The 25437-nt window shown below is 34.9% G+C and overlaps 1 protein-coding gene across 2 annotated transcripts in view; it reads right to left on the bottom strand.

Moving 5' to 3' along the window:
• Nucleotides 1-785: 785 nt before the first annotated feature.
• Nucleotides 786-25437, bottom strand: part of LOC149220090 (short-chain dehydrogenase/reductase 2b-like) — a 30177-nt gene continuing 5525 nt past the window's right edge. Inside the window, exons 3-5 of one of the 2 annotated variants that reach the window (XM_089384646.1) lie at nucleotides 1707-1787; nucleotides 1448-1621; nucleotides 786-1314 (exon numbers count right to left, since the gene is read on the bottom strand). In XM_089384646.1, coding sequence (XP_089240772.1) covers nucleotides 931-1314; nucleotides 1448-1621; nucleotides 1707-1787 — 639 coding nt within the window. In that variant the 3' untranslated portion in view covers nucleotides 786-930. Of the gene's footprint in view, nucleotides 1315-1447; nucleotides 1622-1706; nucleotides 1788-23095; nucleotides 23721-23856; nucleotides 24031-24151; nucleotides 24233-25437 lie in introns of those variants that run through there. The other variant, XM_089384645.1, reaches the window with a different exon arrangement.

The following is a 25437-nucleotide window of genomic DNA, read 5'->3' on the forward strand; positions in this document are numbered from 1 at the left end:
ATTCTTTGTCACATTAGGCATAATAGTTATTGTTTGATTTCTTCTAACACGGTTTTTGTCACTTTCTTCTCTTCTCGTTGGATTCACAATTATATTGAGATGGGGTGAATCGGTAGAATGAACATTTTTAATTATTTAAATATTAGAATATAATAAAATATATAAGTTTTATAAATTAAACAAATAATATAAGATATATTTGGAAATTTTTATGAGAGAAAACACAAAAAAATTTATATGAAAGATTTTATAGACACCAACTTACAAGAAACACCAATCACCAAAGCTACATCATTTGTAGCAGACATCAATCTCCATTACTGCAAATATTTGTAGGAACCAACCTACTTCACTGAATTTTCTTGCTTCTTTACAATGTCTATTAGTTGCTTCTTCTTTCACTAAATCTATTTACTACTACTTTAACCAGGTCTGCTAATTTTGTCTGCCTTCACTAGGTCTACCTTTTACTTCTTCCTTCATCGAGTCTATTTCTCCCAAAATTTATTTATTTTGATTTCTGCTCAAACATAAATTTACACAACAAATATCCAATTTTACAAATCTGGTGCAGAAATATCCACCATAAATACCTAAATATTTCCGCCTTTATGCCCTCCAAATTTCACATTCTGAAACATCTCAGCAAAATTATAACAAAAATACCCAATCGACTTGTCCCAAGCATGTCATGCATGACTTCATAATAATAAATACAGGGCGACATTTAACAGAGTTATTTTCTTTCAATATAATATGCTATCTGTAAATCTATTCAATCAATTATTTTAATATGTTTATAATTTTGGAATACGCGTAAAGACCAAAATCTCATTATTTCAGGACAAATATGAGCTTCAGTTCAATCTAGCATAGGAAAACTTTTCTGATAAATTCTCTTACACTCAATCTAACAGAGCATAAAAGAATTTAGAAGTGAGCAATTTGTGTTTGCAGAAAGTTTTGGCCAGTAGGTCCACCGGGTGGGAGCAAGGCCACTCTCACCACATTTTCTGCTCCTTGAACAGATGAAATATCGCCGGTATTGAATGTCATGGAAGTCCTGACGTAACCAGGGTGCACGCTGTTAACACATGCCTTTCCTTTCAGCTCCCGAGCCAGAAGACGAGTGTATGCATTCAATATCACTTTGGATAGAGAATATGTTGGAACCCTAACCGGCCACACGCTGTCCCTCAGGTCTGCACCTCTCTCAATATCCTCCATGTACTGCTTCACAATGTAATCTATAAACTCTTCACTAATGTTTTCAATGTCTGAAAGTTGCTTCTGCAATGTTTCACTTCTCAAAAACTGTTGAGGAAAACAAAACAAATCATTAATTTGTTAAAAATTTACATAATACTTTACACCACAGCAATCATCAAAATCACTAATTGAAAAATGACTTTTTACTTCAAAAAAACCATTAATTAATTAGTTATACCCTAAGTAGGCCCAAGACAGAAGACACATTGACTATACGTGGTCCAGCAGTAGAAGGCTTCAGAAGTGGAATCAGAGCTTTGGTTATTCTCTTTGTACCAAAGTAATTTGTACCCAGGCATTCTTTGGCAGTCTGGCCGTCCTCTGTAATCCCCTCTAACCACAAGCCATCTACCTGTGAACCAATTGTATGGTTAGAGAGTAATTACAGATTTTAATAGGGTTCAGAAGAAAATCAAACTCCAATAAGGTTGCAATACAATTATCTTTCTAAAATCCATCTGGCTCTTCTCCAGCAGATCCCAGTCGAAGTTCGTGCCCCCTACTGCCGCATTGTTGATCTGTAATTTAGCAAAGAGATCTCTGTTAATTCCATTGACACCAACTAGAGAATTGAATGGTGACCCATTAATCTCTAAATAATGGGCAGAAAGAAAGAAAAAATTTATGATTTCTCTCCCCTGAGCTATATCCTGCTATGGAAGTTTGAATATAGAGATGCCTTGAATGATTTTTTTTATTTTTATTTTTTATAAACAGTTGACAGGAATAAGAGCTAGAGACTAATCTGAAAGGATTTGGATGGCTCTAAAAGATCTGGTCGAAAAGAGGACAGTGACCGAGGATCAACTTTAAGAAACTTATGTGTCTTCAGAGTTGTGTTTATTTTTCATAGATATAAGGCTTTTACTATTAGCATGTCGTTCAAAATATATACTTAATAATAGGATTCTCAGTTAGGCGGTGATCCAGTATTGCATGTAGTTCGATTCTCAGTGCATTTATATATCAGATTTACTTGAAAACCCCCCAATGACATCTTTCAGAATTTGGATTCAGCTGCACCCAAAAATTGGCATCCAACATATAGTATGCACTACAGGCTACAGCATTTGCTCAGTGCTGTACTACATTTGAATTGCATAAAAGATAATCCCAGTCTGTATGTAAGAATATATTTAATATTATTAATGGTATTATTTATTATAGTTAATATTTTATATTATTAAATGAGGTAGCAAGTGTTGAAGGAGTTTTCTATAATTTTAGGAGATAATTGTATACAAATCTATATTGAGTCTCGATATAGCCTCAAATAATGTAATTAAAGTTAATGGGTTTGCTTCAATGTTTAATGTCAACCAATTTCATTAAGGTTTGAGATTGACCATGCGGGGACTGATTGATAATTATCAACCTCATTCTCCAAAGTAAAACTCTTCGATATCTTTAACTAGCATCCATAGTTACTTGAATTAGAATGAAATAAGATAAATTGGAAATTTTGTATTGCTTCCAAATTCCAGGAGGCCAAAACCAAACAGTAGATAAATATGTAACAAATAAGGAAAATGCAAGAGTTCACCCCATTAACCCTAAAAAATATGATCAACCTGTACCTTAGATCTCCCTTGTTCTTTAATTAAGATATTGTCATGTCTCATTGGATCTTCCATAAGAAGATGCTTCATAAAAGCCAAGTGGAGAGTTAGTTGACAAGACCCTTGCTCCTTCTCCACATTGTTGGGTATACGACCAAAGTCCCACATTGACTAGAAGTGGGGAGGATCATGGGTATATAAGGATGGACAAATATCTCCATTGGTATGAGGCCTTTTGGGGGTAAGTCCAAAAGCAAATCCATGAGGGCTTAGGCCCAAAGTGGACAATATCATACCATTGTGGAGATATGTGGTGTCCAGAGTCCTTACAAGTGGTATCAGAGCCATGCCTTGAAGTTAGCCAAGTGGATGAATCCTCGGAATGTCGAACGAAGGTGGTGAGCCCCGGTAATATCACGATGGGATCCGTGGATGAGCTCGGTTAGACAGGCGGTGTGCTCCGGATTCTTCATGGACGTGTCCTGGTCCCAACATGGTGAAGAGGAGTTGACCTGGGATAGAGCAAGCTCTTGAGGCAGGTGATGCTCCATGTAAGGCATGTGCTTCCAACGCATTGGAGCGGAGAATCCTAATTGGTAGAGAGTGGACGGATGGATAATCGTTTGAGGGGAGGCTCGATGGTCCTTTGTTCGAGGGGAGGATTGTTGGGTATACGACCAAAGTCCCACATTGACTAGAAGTGGGGAGGATCATGGGTATATAAGGATGGACAAATATCTCCATTGGTATGAGGCCTTTTGGGGGTAAGTCCAAAAGCAAATCCATGAGGGCTTAGGCCCAAAGTGGACAATATCATACCATTGTGGAGATATGTGGTGTCTAGAGTCCTTACACACATGCTCTTAAATTTGACCTCTTTTAGTTATCATTCCTCTTGTAGGTACATGGAGCATTTGGATTATAATCATGGTGAATATTCATTGCAGTTGGCAATTTCATTTTTCCAATTCAAAGTATATATGTCTTATTTTAGTATATTTTCCTTGCATTGTGTTTGGTTTGCTTTTATTAAGATCCTTGGTTGAGTGTTTCACTTTATTCGCATTTTTGGCCAACTCTACTAGTTGACACATCCTCGGTGAACATCCCTTGCAATTTCTTATGGACTCTATCTCTTTAGGTTTCTAATCCAAGTCTCCCGAATCTAGTTTATCCCTGCTTTACTCTCTCAAGTCTCTACCTATCCATGTTCACCTGCTTTTGTCCTTAATTGGACTATGCATCCCCCTCTCAACATCAAAATGGAATATTTAAAGCTTCAAAGAATAAGGAAATTGAAGGAAATACATAAGTGAATTCAAGACCTAGAGCAACAAATGAGAAAGCCTTTTCATTCTAATTATAGAGTAAATATACCTTCATCTAAATGGAGAAACAAGAAGGGAGAAAATTTGATGCCGAAGAAACTGCTAATGAAGGATATTTGATGCGGAAGAAACAGCTAATAAAAGATTTGAAGAAGGAATATGGCATAAATCTATTTTAATTTCAAATTTATTAAATATTTAAAGAGTGTCATTTTAATTTTAAATTTATTAAATATTTAAAGAGATTAATAATGTTTTTTTGGATTAATTACATTATTAGGATTTGGTCTAATTTCAAATTTATTAAACATCTAAAGAGATTAATAATGTCTTTCGGATTAATCACATAAGTAGGATTTAGTTTACCTTTGGAACCAACTTTATCCTAAGGATGAACCACATTAATTGGTTCCAAATCCTGATAATGTAATAAATCTGAAAAATGTTACTATTTACAATATAAATCACAAAAATTATATAATCTAACATTTAAAGAGATTAACAAAAATAAAATTTAGTACAATATTCATTAGAAAAAAAAATATAACATAAATTCATGCTAATTTCAAATTTACTAAACATCTAGAAAAATAAAACTTGATATAATCTTCATTAGAAAAAGGAATATGACATAAATCCATCATAACCTCAAATTTATTAAACATCTTAAAAAGCTAAAACTGAATACAAATCATTTAGACTTAATAATAAGATCGGGTTATATTGACTTAACTTGTACTGAAATTAGATAGTAGTACAAAATTCCAAAAATTTTCCTTATAATACAAATATGGTAAGGTTATCTTACTTTTATATATCTTTGATAATACCCTTATATTTTCAATACTTAAAAATTCATTAAAAAAACCAAACCCCTCCGATACATCATCATTGCCAAATTTTCGATACCTGCACACCCATAATAATAATAATAATAAAAACATAAACAAACAAACAAACAAATAAACAAAAACCAAACCCCTTCCATACATCCTCATTGCCAAAATTTGGAACAATGAAATATTTTCTAAATTTATTTAGCATTGTTGAGTTAAAATTCTTCTTAAATTCGAAACAAAATAGTTAAAAGAATGCTATTTTGAATATTTGTGTACCATATTCAATTATATTGTATTATTATTTAAAAATTGAAAAATTATTAACTTAAAAAGAAAATTACGACAAAATTCCAAATAATAATAATAATAATAATAATTCATATTAACTCAAAAATCCAAAAGCTTCCAAGCATATCCCAAGAAGATTTCCTATTATTGTCACTAAGGCTTCAATTATTCTAGGGAGTAGTTTTTATTATTTGAACAGAGCATGTGGTTAACTAATAAGCTGCCCAAACAACTAGCTGTCGGCCTAATATAGTTTCCTGGTTTCCACTCTTCTTTGATGTTCTGTCACACTGTTTAGATGTCATACTGCATTGCTTCTCTTTTTTTTTTCAGAGAGAAAAAACCAGATAGATTATATTAAGAGAATATAATGAAACACATATACATAGTCAGATATTCATGCCTGGATGAACCTCAGCGTTCCTGAAAAGAAATAAGAAAGAGAGAAATTCAGATAATGGATGATGCATCCCAAACCGGCTGAAACAGATAATATGACCTATAATCCTTATGAAGGAGGCAGGAACGACAAAATGTTCATATGCAAAACAGCCCAGCGAAAGCCATGACTGTAGAAAGAGAATGAAATCAAAAATGTCATCATCAAAACCTGTAGGAAAGAATCCCTACGAGACAGGAGTGATTGAACATTCAGTAATTCGCATCAGTATGGATGCAAGAGGGGCTCTGTGATCTTGAAAAATACAATCATTCCTCCATTTCCATAGTAGCCAGACAACCATTACAAACAAGGATACTGCATTGCTTCTCATCAATAAGTATTTTAGTCAATTAGGGATAAAATGTTTAATAACAATATTTCTTAGGTCATTATCTCTAAGACTTTGCAAAACTAGTGATACTTTGAAGGTGAGTATAAAGGGGCTGAAAATAATCGTAAAAGTGCAGAATTATAGATTTGAAGACTCTAAACACATAACTTTACATTTTAGATTTAGGTGTCAAGACTCAAAAATTGTTTTTATATGATAAGGAAATCAAAAACCAAAACAGAGAAGATAACTAAATAAAAAGGAAAGCTGTTTTCTAAATGGCAGTATATCAATATTTATTTAAACATTGATACATAAAAAGGAAAACTGTTTTCTAAATGACAGTATATCAATATTTATTTAAACATTATATATATATATTGTTTTTCTAAAAACAAAATCATTTAGTTTACAGAGCAGATTCAAAGACTTAAAATAAAGATTACACAGAAAAACATAAATATAATTTTTAGTATGGATATTTTCACAGTCAATAAATTGTTGTTGATGAAGATTTTTGGAAAACTATGTGTTGTAGTCCGTTAAGCTTCGAGTTTTTAAAAATAGATAAAAAGTTAACCCAAAACATTGGACAAACTATCATCACAACACACTTTTCTCCAAATATCTTCATCCACAGCAATAAAAAAAACTTGCCCAAAAAAACCTTCAAAAGTAATAAAATTACTTAAAATTTAAGTCATGTTAACTGTAAGGGCAGGAATTTTCTAATGGTATATAATGATTAAATTTGCAACCAACGATGTCATTCACAGGTTATTGAAGGTGAAAACATAATCTATCATGGAAAATTTTAGGGGCTAATGTTCGCCCAGTGGGCTAATTTTCCATGATTTTTCCACAAAAAAGATTCGCCAATTTCCAATTTTATAAAAGACGATTCGCCCAAATTTTAGAATATATAATTATTTTACCTTAAAAATCGCCAACATTATATAGAGACTATATATAAAATAATTATAAATTTGAATAATTTTACAAATACATCAATAAACATTTATAATTTGCATATTAGGGATTAGTGAGATTCGCCAATGTTTTAAACTTCAAGAAAATTTTCCATCCTTAAAATTTTCCTTGTTTGACATCTTGAATAATATTATTGTAATGGCTTTAAGTCTAAGCATTTTGTTAGTATAATTATGGTAATGACTTCAAGTCTAACTATTCTATAAGTATAATTGTGGTCTGGCCTGATATGAGCATTGTTGTAATGGCTTCAACTCTAACCTATAGCTTTAAACCTCCGATTTAGATTCAGAACCGGTCGAGGGTCGACTCTGACTCCAACTCGGTATCGACTCAGCCTAGTTGATTTCAATGACTCGGTCCTTGTAAAAAATACATTAAATAATTTATTTTTTTAATGAAAAAAACATATTTTTAAAGATTTTCATTCATGTTTCCAAACTCAAAGCATTAGAATATAGAGAGAAGACAACATATGATCAAAGTATGCTCATGAAAATATCTATTATATCAAAATGACACCCAGTGCGCTGTGCAATACATGTAATATATAGAGATCAAAACAAAAACAGATAACCAAGGAGGCTCTAAATGGCCTCTACAACAAAATATCACTAGTCATACTACTAAACAATGCAAGATTATCTGGCTCAGACTCTGAATCAGAGTCAAACGGAAAAACCCATCGCTCATCCTCACTATTGCTCCAAAATCCAACTCCAACTCTTCACAAACTCCCCACAAATGTTCACACAAATGCAATGAGATAGTTGTGAGTAAATGTGAAGGGTTTGGGTCACTTTTATAGGCTTGGGAGAGGGGTAGAGGCATTAAGAAAAAAAAAAAACAACAACAACAAAAAATTGAGTTTGAAGTCCGAGTTGCCGCATTTTTTCCGGCATACTAGCTCGGCCGGTTTAAGAAGGGCTCGACTAAACCGGCCGAATCGGTGTCCGACTTGGCCAGTTCGGTAATGGACCAGCTGCCGAACTGGTTTTTAACCTAGCTGACGCGGGCAGGGGTCTGGCTGGGTCTACCAGGGTGAATCCGATTCAGACCAGCCCAGTTTTAAAACACTGATCTAACCATTTTGTGAGTATAATTGTGGGCTGGCCCGATACGAGCATTGTTGTAATGGCTTCAAGTCTAAGCATTCTGTGAGTATAATTGTGAGCTAGCCTGATATGAGGGAAAAAAAGAAGAAAAAAAGACCAATTTCATGTAGGAAAAAGAAAAGAAATAAAGAAAGAAAAAACATTTATATACAATATAGAATTTCAATCATATATACAACATAGAATTTCAATCGGCTAAGTACTCAGTAAATGACTCTCGCTGGAAAGGTAAACCAAACCGTAAATGATTTGGAGTGAACCAGAAAAATAGGAAATAGAGATCCACATACTAAAATCAGAAAGTAGAAGATCAAAACCACATCAACCTACTCAATTGGTCAAATTGCAAACATCATATTACAGACAACAGAGTCATAGAAATTATACAGCAGAGAAATGACAGTAAACTCTACTAAACTCTGCAACATAATTACTCAGTTTATCCAATCCAAAATGCCCCTGCCATTGTGAAAGAGCTCTCATAACTTTTGATTGAAGGAGTTCCAAAATATCATCGGATGGTACATGAGCTCTCAATCATATAATCCTCCCAGAATTGGACCACAGTATCTATGGGGAGGTGTGTCATTGAGTTATTCTGCTAAAAGTCAATCTCAGGGAATGAGGTGGGAGCAAGGGTTAAATTTGACGGGTACCCCTACCCATCACAATTATTTTTTATGACGATTTCATTTTTTAATTGCCCTTCATATGACTTTTAAAATTTAATTTTACTAGTTTCATCTAGTTTTTATTTTTTATGACGATTTCATTTTTTAATTGCCTTTCATATGACTTTTAAAATTTAATTTTACCAGTTTTATCTATTTTTTGCAAATTAGATTCATAATTGGTCTTATATGAAGAAAAAGTGGCCTGCAAATAGTGAAGTGAATGCAATTGATTTTTGAAAAGATTAAGGCAAAAAGAAACCTGTTATTGCCAAAATTAAGTTTCCAATGTTTAGTTTTTCGATTTATTTTTCAATAAGAAAAAACCACTTATTTTGATAGTCAATCAAAACAAACAAGATTACATTAGCCAAAGTTTTTTTTGGCTCATAATACCACCAAAACATACAAATTAAGTTTCCAATGTTTAGTTTTTCACTTTATTTTTCAATAAGGAAAAACCACTTATTTTGATAGTCAATCAAAACAAACAAGATTACATTAGCCAAAGTCTTTTTGGCTCATAATGCCACCAAAACATACAAAAAAAGATTAGAATAAGATTATAAAAAAAAAAAACATCCCAATGCTAGATATCAAGGAGAGAACCACTAAACTGATGAGCAAGAAAACTATAGAGAAAACCTAGAGCTTGTGAAGTAAAACTACACACTCTGGTGATGCATACTGGATTACTATTGTGATCCCATCCACCTAGTGGATACTACTATAATCCCACCGAGTGCCTATTAGATACTATTGTGGTCTGGAAATCATTAGATATTATTGTAGTCTGGAATTCATTTGGATCTCATAGTGGATACTACTATAATCCCACCAAGTGCCTATTAGATATTACAATGGTCTGGAAATCATTAGATATCATTGTAGTCTGGAATTCATTTGGATCTCATGCTAAAAAATACATTGAATACTTATTATGCATTTGGATCTCATACTTCAGAGTGGTAGTGATTATCTGCACTAAGCTACCATTGGATTAGTGTGCATATGTGCCTAATTCATACTGCTATAATCACATATATTGGTACATTACATGTTATTGCGTGAGCACCCACTGCTTACTGGATATTGTTGTAATAGCCGCTACACCTACTAGTGACCACCTATAAATAAATTTCCATAAAACTATCTAAAATAGGTTGTTTACTGTAAAACCCCAGTTTTTTTTTAAACAGAAAAACACGTTCTATTGATAATGGAAGAGAATGTACATATATTACCTTATATCACCAAAATTCACGAGCTTGATTATATTAAACAACCAGTAGTTTTTTTTTTAAACAGAAAAACACGTTCTATTGATAATGGAAGAGAATGTACATATATTACCTTATATCACCAAAATTCACGAGCTCGATTATATTAAACAACCAGTCCACAGGAAACCTGGGCATAAACTTTTGGTGCTAATGAAAAAATTGAAGAAAAAAAGCCATTGTTGTGTGAGCACTTCAAAAAGCCATAACAAAAATGTAATCGTCCAGCAAAACATGAAGTAAGGGTTATGTAGAAAGAGCCTTGCAAACAGTGATGTAATAGAAATCTATCAATCTATGCAGATCAAAATAAAGAAACAGAGCACCGAGACAGGTCAAATCCTTAGAACAATCTATAATACCACATATATCAAATTATTCATATGAAATGCAATATATGCCATACATTGGAAATTATCAGAGTATAGGTTTTGGGTATTATCCTATGCACTTGAAATTCTTACCGGAAATGATTTGGGTATCAATTCATTGATTTCTCCTACAAAAGAATCTGCAATGACGGGTCTGATCTCATCCTACGCATTGCCATCATTCACATCATCATTTGTTATTGAAAATCCCTTGTTTTGTTCCTCATCCTCATTTTCTCCATTGGATCGAAGCTTCCTCGAATATCTCCCCATTGCTGCATCACCAATTCCATTTTCATGCCCCCTGATATCTCCCCATTGCTGCATCACCAATTCCATTTTCATGCCCCCTGAAGCCCTCTGCAATCTGGGCCCGAAGAAAGATCCATAGTAAACAAACAAAAAACCCACAAAAAAACTGAAACTAGCAGAGGCGTAAGAGCTCTATTCCTCTGAAATTCCTCTGAAGCACTTCATTGTGAGCCCTCATCTTCAATCTATCTGGATGAACCCAGATCTCTATGTGGATTGATGAAAGAAAACCAGATCTATGGCACTAGATCTCCTTATTCTAAGGGCCTTGTAGACTTGTAAAACCTCGAAGATAACATTGTTTTTGTGGTACAATGGTAAAAAGAAGTCGCATAAAACTCAATGGGATGTCAAACCCAAGGAAGAACAGAGAAAAGTACTCTAGCGTGGGAGTGAATGTGTAGACGCGTACAAAGTCAATAACTGTGAACCAACCATTCACATGGACCGTGGTGCCCATGAAAGCATTTGGATAAAATTTATTTTAAAAAATACCACATTGGACTCGACATATCCTAGTGCCAGCTTGGTATAAATAAATATATAAAATATGTATAAAGATTTGAAACTTCTGATTTTTTTATACGCCCGTCATTTTGACATTTTTCAAAATTATCTGCAAGTTCATTGTGACGTGTTTATTTTAAAACGAACTGTATTTTACGGCTAAAATAAGGAAAAACAGGTATACGGGCGTCAATTTTAAAGCCTGGCTGGGAGGGTCGCAAACAGAGGAAAAGTAAAAGAGAAACACTATATTCGTTGTACTAGAACATTATTATTATTATTATATTTGTGGTGACTCAAGATGGCGGCGGAGTAAGTTGACCTTCTAGACCGCAGACTATTATATTTGTGGTGACTCAAGATGGCGGCGGAGTAAGTTGACCTTCTAGACTGCAGACTATTATATTTGTGGTGACTCAAGATGGCGGCGGAGTAAGTTGACCTTCTAGACTGCAAACTATTATATTTGTGGTGACTCAAGATGGCGGCGGAGTAAGTTGACCTTCTAGACTGCAGACTTTCCGTTTGTCCTGGTTCATAAGTTTTAGCTGTGTTTTTTGAATATAGGAAGAGATTTCCGTTCATCCCTGCTTTTCTTTTTCCTTTTTTGAATTATAAATGACCTTTGGTGTGAGGAGATTTATAAATGTCATTGGATGGTTAGATCTGGAACATTTCAGATTCAACAATTTTTATATATGGATATTTAATATTTTTTATAAAAATATTTATATATTATTTATTAAATTAATTAATCAATCTTTATTAGTTTAATTATCTAAATTGAAATATCAGAAAAAGTAGTTTTAAGTGTGATTTTTTGGAGTTTTCATGGACTTTTTATCAGAATCTAGTGGAAAAAGTGTGGCTCAATCTTGAATTGTGTTGTTTAAATTGTTTTTTGATTGGATATATAGATTCAGCACCCTCAAAAACCTTTGTGTCACTTCTATTGTGAAGAGTTCCCCTGTCAAACTTGTGATTTCAATGAACCCCTACCAAATTTTAGACAAATTAGGTCTGAAAATAAACTGCAAAAACTTTCCAAAAAAATGCGTAATATTTGAAGTTGCCATGTTTTAAATTAATTATTTTGAAATATGATATCATGTTTGAAAATTGATAAATATTGTTTGGGTGAAAAATACAATAAATATTTATTTGTATATTGAAAATTTTAAATAATTGGTAATGATGATGGTGGTTGTGGTTAATGCCTATTAAAATTAAAATTGGTTTATCAGAACTTTGAAAAAGTAAAAAATTACTTGGACGGTTTTAAATTTTATTTATATACTTTAAAAGCATTAAGAGAAGCCTTTCAAAATTACCATAATTTTGACGAGTTAAAATGTTAAAAAGGTTAGTGTTGTGATAAATCTTTTGAAATTGAGATTTAATTTCCATATAATCAAGGCATTGTAAGAGAAAGTGTTTTTCATATTCCACATTTTTTAGTGTCACAAAAATAACAGATTCATATATCCCACCTCTTAGTATCACAAAGATGACAAATTCTTAAGGTTATCGAACAACTAATGTTGATATGAAACTTATGAGAATGGGTTCTTATTTTAGTAATGTTGACTTTCTTTGTATATTGTTTTTACTTTTAATTAATTTTGCTGCATTTTTTCCTAAATTTTTCTTTTACACAGAAATATTTTTATTTTTCATTTTTCACTTCTTATTGTTGTTACGAATATATGTATATTTTAAATGACACACATCAACTGCATCTTCAAAAATGAAAGGTATTACATGTCTCTTTCATTAATATCTTTTTCAAAAGATACTTGTTAACTCTATGTTTAGCACTGAAGAATTACACATCTACCTCCTAACAAATATTAAGCACCATGTAGAAAGGTGGCTTACTACATTTTTGTCTTATCAATTGAATTAGAATAATGTAATATTTAATGGACAAGATGAAAACACAATAAACCAATCATTGGTTCATTGCATGGTGCTTAAATTAAAATTTCATAAACACACTTGTATTAATCAAATAATGTTACAATATAAATACATGAATGTTTTCTCAACATAGAGAAATTATCTTGATCCCACAAACAACTTGGTTGAACAACCCCAAGGGTTAGCTCAACTGGTCAAATAAGTGCCTCGTCATTTTGGAGGTCACATGGTCAATTCTCCCCGAAGCCCTTGGGGTTAGGCTTAGCTATTGGCCACGGGGCTTGATACCCTTGATCAAGCTCAGATATTTCCGTGGATGTAGCGGCCACCTAGTGACCGCAGGTATCCGTGAACCACACGTGAAAAAAAAAAACTTGGTTGAACAAATCTCTCAACTACACACCAATATAAATGCTACTTAGTTGGACAATATCTTTCAACTTAACTAGATCTAATGACCTCCTAAAGCCTAGGAACAAACTCCTTCTCAAACCATTCATCACACGTAAGAGTAGGGGTTATATTCTCTAACACTCCCTCTTAACGACTAGTCTTAATTTTGATTAGTAAAGTCTAGCAATGGTCCAACCTAGCATTTTCAAACATTATCAAAATGTCGGCATGCATATAAAGGAACAACTATCCAACGAAATGTACAGGTAACTAGTTGTTGCAACCATCAGTGTACTAGGATGTCCTTCATGTAGATGTTTCATTTAACCATCGCACCTTCATACATGTACATGTACATTTAACTCCCTCTACATCTCCATCATCATCATCTTGGGTTTTCTTGGCTCAGTCGTAACCATGCTCTTGCTTTTATCGACTTACCCTCATCCATACCCCAGGTTTTATCGGCTTATCCTCAACCATGCTCTCAATTCTCTTGCATCACACTCCCAAGGAACTAAATCCTCACATAGTTTCTACATACCACAAACAACACATTAAGTGGTTTCGACTTACCACAAACCTACACTTACAAGTGGTTTTCAAATTACCATGAACTAACCGGTTACACATGCTTCATTAGGTTTACATCACAAGTGACTTAGGTACATTCAATGGAAAACTCCATTCATGGAGATACTAGGTACATACATCTCAAGGAACACTACGTCAAGCCAAACATGAAACTATAGACTTGCTACAATGTGTGACTCATATTACAATATGAACATGGGTTTGTTATTGTTCAAGACACCACACAATCTTGTCCACCAATGTTTAATCTTTGCTACTACCACGACCATTATTCTTTGTTTCCATAGTGGTTCTAAATGCATGGTCTTTGATGTCTATGCAATAAGTATTGCCCATTAATTTACTTGGACAAAGATCCAACGTATTTTTTTTTGTAGCGAGGACCTTTTTGTCCTCCCTGCTGCAAATTTTTCATTTATCTCCAAAAATCCAGCCTACAACCAATCTTGGTTTTCTCAAGCGAGAACAATGGAACCCACTTCCATCCCAAAAAGTGTCCATGCTCCTCCCTTCATCTGAAGAATTGTCATCACGTACTAATTGGAAAACATATGTACCATTGATACCTCAAATTGGCCAAAAACCTATTGCACTGCAAGGCCTACCATCAATTTGACCATGAAGACTATTTGATTTACCATCATATGGACCTACTTCCATCTACCAAGATACATGGGTACCATCCGTTGTATTCGTCAGTTCTCTAGGGAAGTATTATATATACAAGATAAATTCATCTCAACCTTACATTTTCTATGCACATGCCAATCGAAGACTTGAGTGCACTACTCAACAAATAGTACATGGGGTAAACCATGTAGCTAGAACTCCCTTCCAACTACAACACTTCTTACTATGCAGACTAGGGAATGACATTTACATCAGAAAATATTGCAGCATTACTACATAGTAACATACAACATCAAGAGTTAATAACACATGACATATATGATTGGAATGTCATCTTCCTCCATAATTATTCATATACTAGGCCTCTTCATTTAGAAAATTTGCATCTTTGTTCAATTTTCATCTTGGATACCAATACTTTGCCTGTCATTTGTTAGAGTAGCTAATTCTAACAAATAACTATACCTATATTGAGTAGCTCTAGCCTCTAAGGGATAGCTCCGTTGGTCAAGTTCATGTTGCTAAGTACCTTGCCAATTGGGAGGTCACGGGGTCAAATCTCGTTGACGCCCTTGGGGTTAGGCTTGGCATATTGGTTGGCTGGTAGATCCCTTCAGGTGGATCTTCTCGAATTATTGCTCATGAACTACCCCTTCAGGTGGATCTTCCCAGATTATTGCCCGTGAATGTAGTGGTCACTCAGCGACTGTGAACCACATTTGAAAAAACTATACCTATATTGAAATACCTAGACTCAATATACTCATCTAAAATTTTAAAGACAAAAATAATAAGTTTTCACCATCTTGCACACATTAAACACTTTCTCGATAGTAAAAATACCTGCACACATTAAGCACTTTCTCAATAGTAAAAATACTACTTGTGTCAATCCACTTTAGCTTTGGTCCTTTCATCAACAACTTTGTTAGCAATTGTTGGCAATGATTGTGTACACCTTCACATATATAGCTCTTCTTTCAATAAGAAAAAAAATAGCTTCTCACACTAACTGCAAGAAAAGCCTTTCATGGCAATGATGATTCCTTCAACTACAAGCACTATTTGGCAATTTACCCCTCAGAAATATGGTTGACCATCATCTCCTTCATGTAGATATAATGTGGACAATATGACAACTCTCTCTTCCATGTCATTGAGCCGAGAGACTCATTCTACAGTGCAGCGTGATGTGTAAAGTTGTCCCTCTGTCATCAAAGTTGAAATTTTGCTCATATCCACCAAAATAAAAAAATTTAAAAAAATCTAAAAAAATAAAATAACTATATAAAACATTTAAATAATATCGACTAATAAAAAAATTTGTAGGTGAAGAAATTAAATCCTTCTAAGCTCATGTTAGATCCATATTTAAAATGAATCTATGTTAGTTATGTTTCAATCAGGTGAAGAAATTAAATCCCTCTAAGCTCATGTTAGATCCATATTTAAAATGAATCTATGCTAGTTATGTTTCAATCCCTTCAAATAACAGTGATACCACATCCTTGCACCATGCAAAGCTTAATACCAAATTGGCATAAGGTTTGAAACTCCTTTGTTGTTGTCTACGAAACGACCTTCTCCTCAACATCACCACTTTTCACACAGGAACCGTCTTTTAACACTTCGTAAACCTCACTAATGGTTTGGGAAATACTGGTCAAGATCTCATCATCCTGAAGCAATGCTAAGGTGGGGTTCTTTCCTTTTCACACAGGAATCGTCTTTAGCACTTCGTAAACCTCACCAATGGTTTGGGAAATACTGGTCAAGATCTCATCATCCTGAAGCAATGCTAAGGTGGGGTTTCTTGCTTCTAGCATAGCTCTGCCTTCCTATCTAATGACCATGCCTCTTGAAAAAAATGTAATGAAGATAACTGAAACACATACAAAGATTCACCTTAACCCACGATAAGAGCCTAGTGTAATTTTGTAGGCTTACTTATCCTTGTGTGTAAGAATATGCAAGTCCAGATATCATATTCCATTACCCAAAAGAAGACTCCATTGTGAATTTCTCAATACTCATGTCGCTATCCCCTCCAAGTTGTATTTTATTTAGAGCTTCAGACCTAAAAGTTTAGCACAGTCTTGGTGGAGGTATCAAACTCCAATACATCCACAGGGACGACTCGAGTCCTTGCACCCGTTACCTTGAGTGGTTGCACATAGGACACAGGCAACACGGTATATGGAATAGAAGATCATAACTTGGTCAATGAAAGACTCCTGGTCATCAGTTCGAACCCCAAGGCCACACTTGAAAGCCTTTGAGATAATGGTAATGCGAATATTACCATGGAGGTTTCTACAAAATGCTTTTTTTTCTCTGATACCTAGCACACATCAGCACATATCCCCTAACCGTGAATATCTCTGGCAATTCTTAAGAAATGATGCATTGATCACATTATAGTTATTAGTCCCTGCCTTTGGCACTGCAGGGACTCTAGCGATTGCTAGGGCATTGACTGGCCATTAATCCGTTTTTTTGACCAAAATTTCTCCGCTCTATCAAAATTTAACCAAACTCTCTGATTGCAATTTCCTTCACCCAAATTTTATCCAAAGTTTTGGTTTGAGACTCTTATTGGAACCTTCACGTGTCTCGAGTAAGGTTTAGATGGCTAACAAACTTTTACCCAAAGTTTCCAAAAACTAATGCACCAACAACCATACATGCACCTTCTGTAACATTTTACCCAAGGTTCAAATTTCAAACATCTCCGCAAAGTTTGAAACTAAATATATATCCAAATGTTTAGACTGCTTATGCAACGTGATGCCCCATGTCAAGTGTGATGCCCCATGTCAAGCTCACACTTTTCTAGAAGCAATCTCTCCTCCACATATCCGGTCATTGCAACTTTCCTTTAGTCACTCTTATTCACATAGATTCATCAATAGATATCAAAATGTGATGTACATATTACATAATTCTCTCTTCCATAAACATTAAGATTAGAATTGTGATTAGGACATTACCTATATTTCCTTTCTGAAGCTCCACTGTGTTTCCTTTCTGAAGCTGCACTTAGTGTCATGTCTCAAAGGAGAATTTGCGCTTCCATAGACATTAGAATGGAAATTGAGAATTTCCCTGCCTTCGGCACTACAGGGACTCTAGCCATCGCTAAGGCGTTGACTGGCTATTAATCTGTTTTTTGACCAAAAATTTCTCCGCTCTATCAAAATTTAACAAAACTCTCTGGTTGCAATTTCCTTCACCCAAATTTTATCCAAAGTTTTGGTTTGAGACTCTTATTGGAACCTTCACGTGTCTCGAGTAAGGTTTAGATGGCTAACAAACTTTTACCCAAAGTTTCCAAAAACTAATGCACTCACTGCCATACATGCACCTTTGTAACATTTTATCCAAGGTTCAAATTTCAAACATCTCCGCAAAGTTTGAAACTAAATATATATCCAAACGTTTAGACCGCTTATGCAACGTGATGCCCCATGTCAAGCTCACACTTTTCTAGAAGCAATCTCTCCTCCACATGTCCTGCCATTGCAACTTTACTTTATTCACTCTTATTCACATAGATTCATCAATAGATATCAAAATGTGATGGACATGTTACACAATTCTCTCTTCCATAAACATTAATATTAGAATTGTGATCAGGACATTACCTATATTTCCTTTCTGAAGCTCCACTGTGTTTCCTTTCTAACGTTGCACTTAGTGTCATGTCTCAAAGGAGAATTTGCGGAGAATTTGCTCTTCCATAGACATTATAATGGAAATTGAGAATTTCCCTGCCTTTGGCACTGCAGGGACTCTAGTGATCGCTAGGGTGTTGACTGGCCATTAATCCGTTTTTTGACCAAAAATTTCTCCACTCTATCAAAATTTAACCAAACTCTCTGGTTGCAATTTCTTTCACCCAAATTTTATCCAAATTTTTGGTTTGAGACTCTTATTGGAACCTTCACGTGTCTCGAGTAAGGTTTAGATGGCTAACAAACTTTTACCCAAAGTTTCCAAAAACTAATGCACCGACCCCCATACATGCACCTTTTGTAACATTTTATCCAAGGTTCAAATTTCAAACATCTCCGCAAAGTTTGAAACTAAATATATATCCAAACGTTTAGACCGCTTATGCAACGTGATGCCCCATGTCAAGTGTGATGTCCCATGTCAAGCTCACACTTTTCTAGAAGCAATCTCTCCTCCACATGTCTTGCCATTGCAACTTTCCTTTAGTCACTCTTATTCACATAGATTCATCAATAGATATCAAAATGTGATGTACATATTACATAATTCTCTCTTCCATAAACATTAAGATTAGAATTGTGATCAGGACATTACCTGTGTTTCCTTTCTCAAGCTCCACTATGTTTCCTTTCTTAAGCTGCACTTAGTGTCATGTGTCAAAACAGAATTTGCGGAGAATTTGCTCTTCCATAGACATTAGAATGGAAATTGAGAATTTTCTCTTGCGTAGACATTAAAATATTACCTATATTTTCTTTTGCGTAGACATTAAAATATTACCTATATTTTTTTTCCCTTATGAATTTGGAATTGCTTTGGAGCTACACTTACTATCATGTCTCAGGGATACATTACTCGACATTAAAATGGAGAATTTTCTCTTGCATAGATATTAAAATGGTACATTACCTGTATTTTCTTTTCCTTATGAATTTGGAGTTGCTTTGGAGCTGCGCTTATTATCATGTTTTGAATTTGGAGTTGCGCTTACTATCATGTTTTGGATTTTGAAGTTGCTTAGGAGCTTCCCCCGAAAGATAATTTCTTGGCTCCCCAGGTATGGTAGGGAAATTGTGGACAACTACCGGGGTATTGTAATTGAATTCAATAGAATATCTATTTGCGAATATATAAAGATTCGCATTGCGAAGAAGATGGACGTATTGATAATAGTTTTCCTTCTGTACATCATTGGTGGCTCTAAAAAAATGGCATTGAGCAGCTTCCTTCTCTCATTTTTGGCACGAATTCGTTCGTGAAAACCGCTCTGCCTCCCACAACGATTACTCTGTCGTCCGACAAGACTTCATAGGTCGCATACCACTGCGGTTCGACTAACGCCGTGTTGGGATCCTCGACCCAGACGCAGGCTCCGGCTGCCAGACACGGTGCGGTTCTCCTTAACTTCCGGCGGCCGTCCAGGTTCCTGCCAGTCTGGAGCAGCGTTCCGTCGGGCAGAAACTGTCCCAACCAGGTATCGGTCTGAATGAACAACGGACGTATCGTATTTTTGGCGAGGTTAACCATAATGTTGTGCACGGTGCAATCGTGCTGGAGAACTTGGTCCAATGGATTAATTCTACATCTTCTGTTGGAAAACTTTATTTGAGATGGGATTTTAAGGGTAAGAAATCTACATACAATATATATGGATGTGTAACATACTGTAATGTATTTACAGCCTAATAGAACACATAACATAACAGATATATGCACATCTACAGATACATGCACATCAAGTGGCATTACTGCCTCAACTTCTATGTCCAATCCCACATCTATTTTATTAAGAATGTCATAGAATGGCTTACTAGAGCATACAATGGATGAATATTGGGTTTAGAAGATGCAATCTTGTGAAGGTAGTCGTCTTTTGCAGGGCAGCGACATGTCACTTTGTTATTATCAGGCAGGATCGAGGCCCAAACTCCATGGTATTCTTTTAATATAATTCACTGAGATCTCTTTCCAGCCTGATCATTCGTTAGGTTGGATAGAGAGATCAGCTCCATTCAAGTAAGGGATCTTCTATCTTTGTTTTTCAGATGCTTCGTTCTTTCCCACCTTCCTTATGCATCTATAGTTTCAATTTTACATTAGTGCATCTATCCTGTCAGCTATAGTGCACTTGGCCAATCTGCATGTTGGCGTCCCTACCTTCCTGGTATGCATAAATAGAAGTTCTACCTACTCATCTCTGTGAAGGTAGCCTACTCATCTCTGTGAAGGTCGCCCGGTACGCATAGATAAAAGTTATTCTTACTGGTCTGTGTGAAGGTCGCCTGGTATGCATAAATAGAAGGTTAACCTACCCATTTGTGTGAAGGTTGCTTGGCATGCATAGATAAAAGGTCTTCCTACGCATCTGTGTGAAGGTCACCTGGTAGTGACCCAATCGCTCCCATACCCATGACTCTGCTACGCATATGTTGTTCACAAAATTTTGTTCTAATTATGCATTTTTTCTCTCAGACAGGGGACGCTGGATGTTAACGCATGTGGGTGAACATGCATGGTATGTATGATGAAGGCACGGACAAATGGTTGATAAAAGGGCCCAGGGTGGTGTTGTGCTTTTAGGTAGTGTCTTGGCACCTAATTAATCTCCATACTTACTTTTCGGTTGGATTTTTTCTGAAACAACAGTTTGAAATACCTCTTATGGTGCTCGATAAAGGTTGTAGCGCACATTGATGAAACCAATCTTTTCTGAAACAACACCTTGAAATGCCTTTTATGGTGCTCGATTGTAGCGCGCATTGATGAAACCGATATTTTCTGAAACAGCAGCTTGAAATGCCTTTTATGGTGCTTGATAAAGGTTGTAGTGCACATTGTTGAAACCAATCTTTTCGGAACAGTAGCTTGATATGCCTCTTATGGTGTTCGATAAAGGTTGTAGCACACATTGATGAAACCACAAGCCCTTTGGGGTTCCGTCCTTTGGGGTTCAAGTGAACTGCAAATTGTTGATAGACTTCATCTACTATTTACTTTCTGACTTTCTTCTAACGATCAAGTAGGTGCAGTTACAAACTCAGGTTCTGCATCATTCCAAAACTACCAAAACTATGTTACCAGAAACGAGAAACGGGAGAAACGAGGAGAGAGAAAAAAGTAAAAAAAATGTGAAAAACATAAAACAAAGTATACCTCATCGGCATTCTCCAATAATGTGGTTCATACATAGTTTCTCATAGTGTTTTGTTGCTCACATAGAGCATTCTCAAATATTCATAGTGAGAAACAAAACTTGTATTGCTTAAATAGGTCATTCTCAAATACCCATGTTTGATCCAACTAAAGGCGGTGGCCAAAGCAAAAATCTCTCCTCGTCAAAAAAGATATTGGGCCTCGTCACAATCTCTGCTCGTCAAAAAAGATATTGGACTTCTCGAAGTTGGATTTAAAGAAAAAATTGTGCTCGTCAAAAAAGATATTGAATTTCTGGCCGGATGCAATACATACACAACAATTTTCATTTAAATTTTTATAGAAATCAATTTTAATATAATGTCTTTATTCTTTACCCGGAATTTTAATATGATCTGGTAGCAATGTTGATCCGGGTAGCAGTGCATTAAAAGCAGTGCACTTTCTAACACCATGCACTGTCTACGAAGTCTCTATTCACATTAACATATTATCTCCCTCTTTCGACGAGCACAATGCAAGGTTCATAGACCTTTGGACCTTTGTTTGAATCTACGAGTATCTCTTTCCCTTGAATTTCAGATTTCAGACCATATCAAGTTTAATTTCAAACCATATAAAGTTTAGTTTTGACCCAGCAGGGAATACCGCTGCTTGCAGGCATAATAGTTATTGTTTTATTTCTTCAACAGGGTTGTTTGATTTCTGGTCTTCTCGTTGGATTCACACTTATATTGAGGGGTGAATCGGTAGAATGAATTTTTTTAATTATTTAAATATTAAAATATAATAAAATATATAGATTTTATAAATTAAACCAATAATATATCTTATATTATAATTATTAGAATATAATAAAATATATAGATTTTATAAATTAAACAAATAATATAAGGTATATTTGGAAATTTTTATGAGAGAAAACTCAAAACTTTTTTATATAAAAGATTTTGTAAGCACCAACTTACAAGAGACACCAATCACCACAGCAACACCATTTGTAGCAGACACCAATCTCTACTACTGCAAATATTTGAAGGAACCAACCTACTTCACTAAATTTTCTTACTTCTTTACAATGTCTATTAGTTGCTTCTTCTTTCACTAAATCTATTTACTACTTCCTTAACCAAATCTACTAATTTTTTCTGCTAGTTCTATCTTTTACTTCTTCCTTCATCGAGTCTATTTCTCCCAAAATTTATTTATTTTAGTTTCTATCAGACATAAATTTACACAAATCTGGTGCAGAAATATCTACCAAATACCTGAATATTTCCTCTTTTATGCCCTCCAAATTTCATATTCTGAAACATCTCATCAAGAAAAATTATAACAAAAATACCCAATCGACTTGTCCCAAGCATGTCATGCATGACTTCATAATAATAAATACAGAGTGACATTTAACAGAGTTATTTTTTTTCAATATAATATGCTATCTGTAAATCTATTCAATCAATTATTTTAATATGTTAATAATTTTGGAATACGCATAACGACCAAGATCTCATTATTTCAGGACAAATATGAGATTCAGTTCAATCTAGCATAGGAAAACTTTTCTGATAAATTCTCTTACACTCAATCTAACAGAGCATAAAAGAATTTAGAAGTGAGCAATTTGTGTTTGCAGAAAGTTTTGGCCAGTAGGTCCACCGGGTGGGAGCAAGGCCACTCTCACCACATTTTCTGCTCCTTGAACAGATGAAATATCGCCGGTGTTGAATGTCATGGAAGTCCTGACGTAACCAGGGTGCACGCTGTTAACACATGCCTTTCCTTTCAGCTCCCGAGCCAGAAGACGAGTGTATGCATTCAATATCACTTTGGATAGAGAATATGTTGGAACCCTAACCGGCCACACGCTGTCCCTCAGGTCTGCACCTCCCTCAATATCCTCCATGTACTGCTTCACAATGGATTCTATAAACTCTACACTAATGTTTTCAATGTCTGAAAGTTGCTTCTGCAATGTTTCACTTCTCAAAAACTGTTAAGGAAAACAAAACAAATCATTAATTTGTTAAAAATTTACATAATACTTTACACCACAGCAATCATCAAAATCACTAATTGAACAAAATGACTTTTTACTTCAAAAAAAACCATTAATTAATTAGTTATACCCTAAGTAGGCCCGCGACAGAAGACACATTGACTATACGTGGTCCAGCAGTAGAAGGCTTCAGAAGTGGAATCAGAGCTTTGGTTATTCTCTTTGTACCAAAGTAATTTGTACCCAGGCATTCTTTGGCAGTCTGGCCGTCCTCTGTCATCCCCTCTGCCCACAAGCCATCTACCTGTGAACCAATTGTATGGTTGCGGAAATTAATTCTTAGTTGTTCTAGTAACATTTAGAGAGTAATTACAGATTTTAGTAGGGTTCAGAAGAAAAATCAAACTCCAATAAGGTTGCCATACAATTATCTTTCTAAAATCCATCTGGCTCTTCTCCAGCAGATCCCAGTCAAAGTTCGTCCCCACTACTGCCGCATTGTTGATCTGTAATTTAGAAAAGGGATCTCTGTTAATTCCATTGACACCAACTAGAGAATTGAATGGTGACCCATTAATCTCTAAATAATGGGCAGAAAGAAAGAAAAAATTCATGATCTCTCTCCCCTGAGCTATATCCTGCTATGGAAGTTTGAATATAGAGATGCCTTGAATGAAATTTCTTTTTTTTTATAAACAGTTGGCAGGAATAAGAGCTAGAGACTAAATCTGAAAGGATTTGGATGCCTCTAAAAGATCTGGTCCAAAAGAGGACAGTGACCGAGGATCAACTTTAAGAAACTTAGTGTGTCTTCAGAGTTGTGTTTATTTTTCATAGATACAAGGCTCTTACTATTAGCATGTCGTTCAAAATATATACTTAGGAGTCTCAGTTAGGCGGTTAGCATGTCGTTCAAAATATATACTTAATAATAGGAGTCTCAGTTAGGCGGTGATCCAGTATTGCATGTAGTTGGATTCTCTGTACATTATATATCAGATTTACTTGAAAACCCCCAAATGACATCTTTCAGAATTTGGATTCAGCTGCACCCCAAAACGGGCATCCAACATATAGTATGCACTACAGGCTACAGCATTTGCTCAGTGCTGTACTACATTTGAATTGCATAAAAGATAATGCCAGTCTGTATGTAAGAATATATTTAATATTACTAATGGTATTATTTATTATAGTTAATATTTTATATTATTAAATGAGGTAGCAAGTGTTGAAGGAGTTTTCTATAATTTTAGGGGATAATTGTATTCAAATCTATATTGAGCCTCGATATAGCCTCAAACAATGTAATTAAAGTTAATGATTTGCTTCAATGTCTAATGTCAACCAATTTCATTAAGGTTTGAGATTGACCACTTGGGGATTCATTGATAATTATCAACCTCATTCTCCAAAGTAAAACTCCTGGATATCTTTAACTAGCATTCATAGTTACTTGAATTACAATGAAAAAAAGATAAATTGGAAATTTTGTATTGCTTCCAAATTCCATGAGGCCAAAACCAAAGAGTAGATAAATATGTAACAACTAAGGAAAATGCAAGAGTTCACCCCATTAACTCTAAAAAATATGATCAACCTATACTTAGAACTCCCTTGTTCTTTAATTAAGATATTGTCATGTCTCATTGGATCTTCCATAAGATGATGCCTCATAAAAGCCAAGTTGAGAGTTAGTTGACAAGACCCT

Source organism: Pinus tabuliformis, chromosome Q (assembly GCF_031772625.1).
Source record: "Pinus tabuliformis cultivar Carrire ecotype Pingquan chromosome Q, CPIR1, whole genome shotgun sequence".
NCBI classification, from domain to species: Eukaryota; Viridiplantae; Streptophyta; class Pinopsida; order Pinales; family Pinaceae; genus Pinus; species Pinus tabuliformis.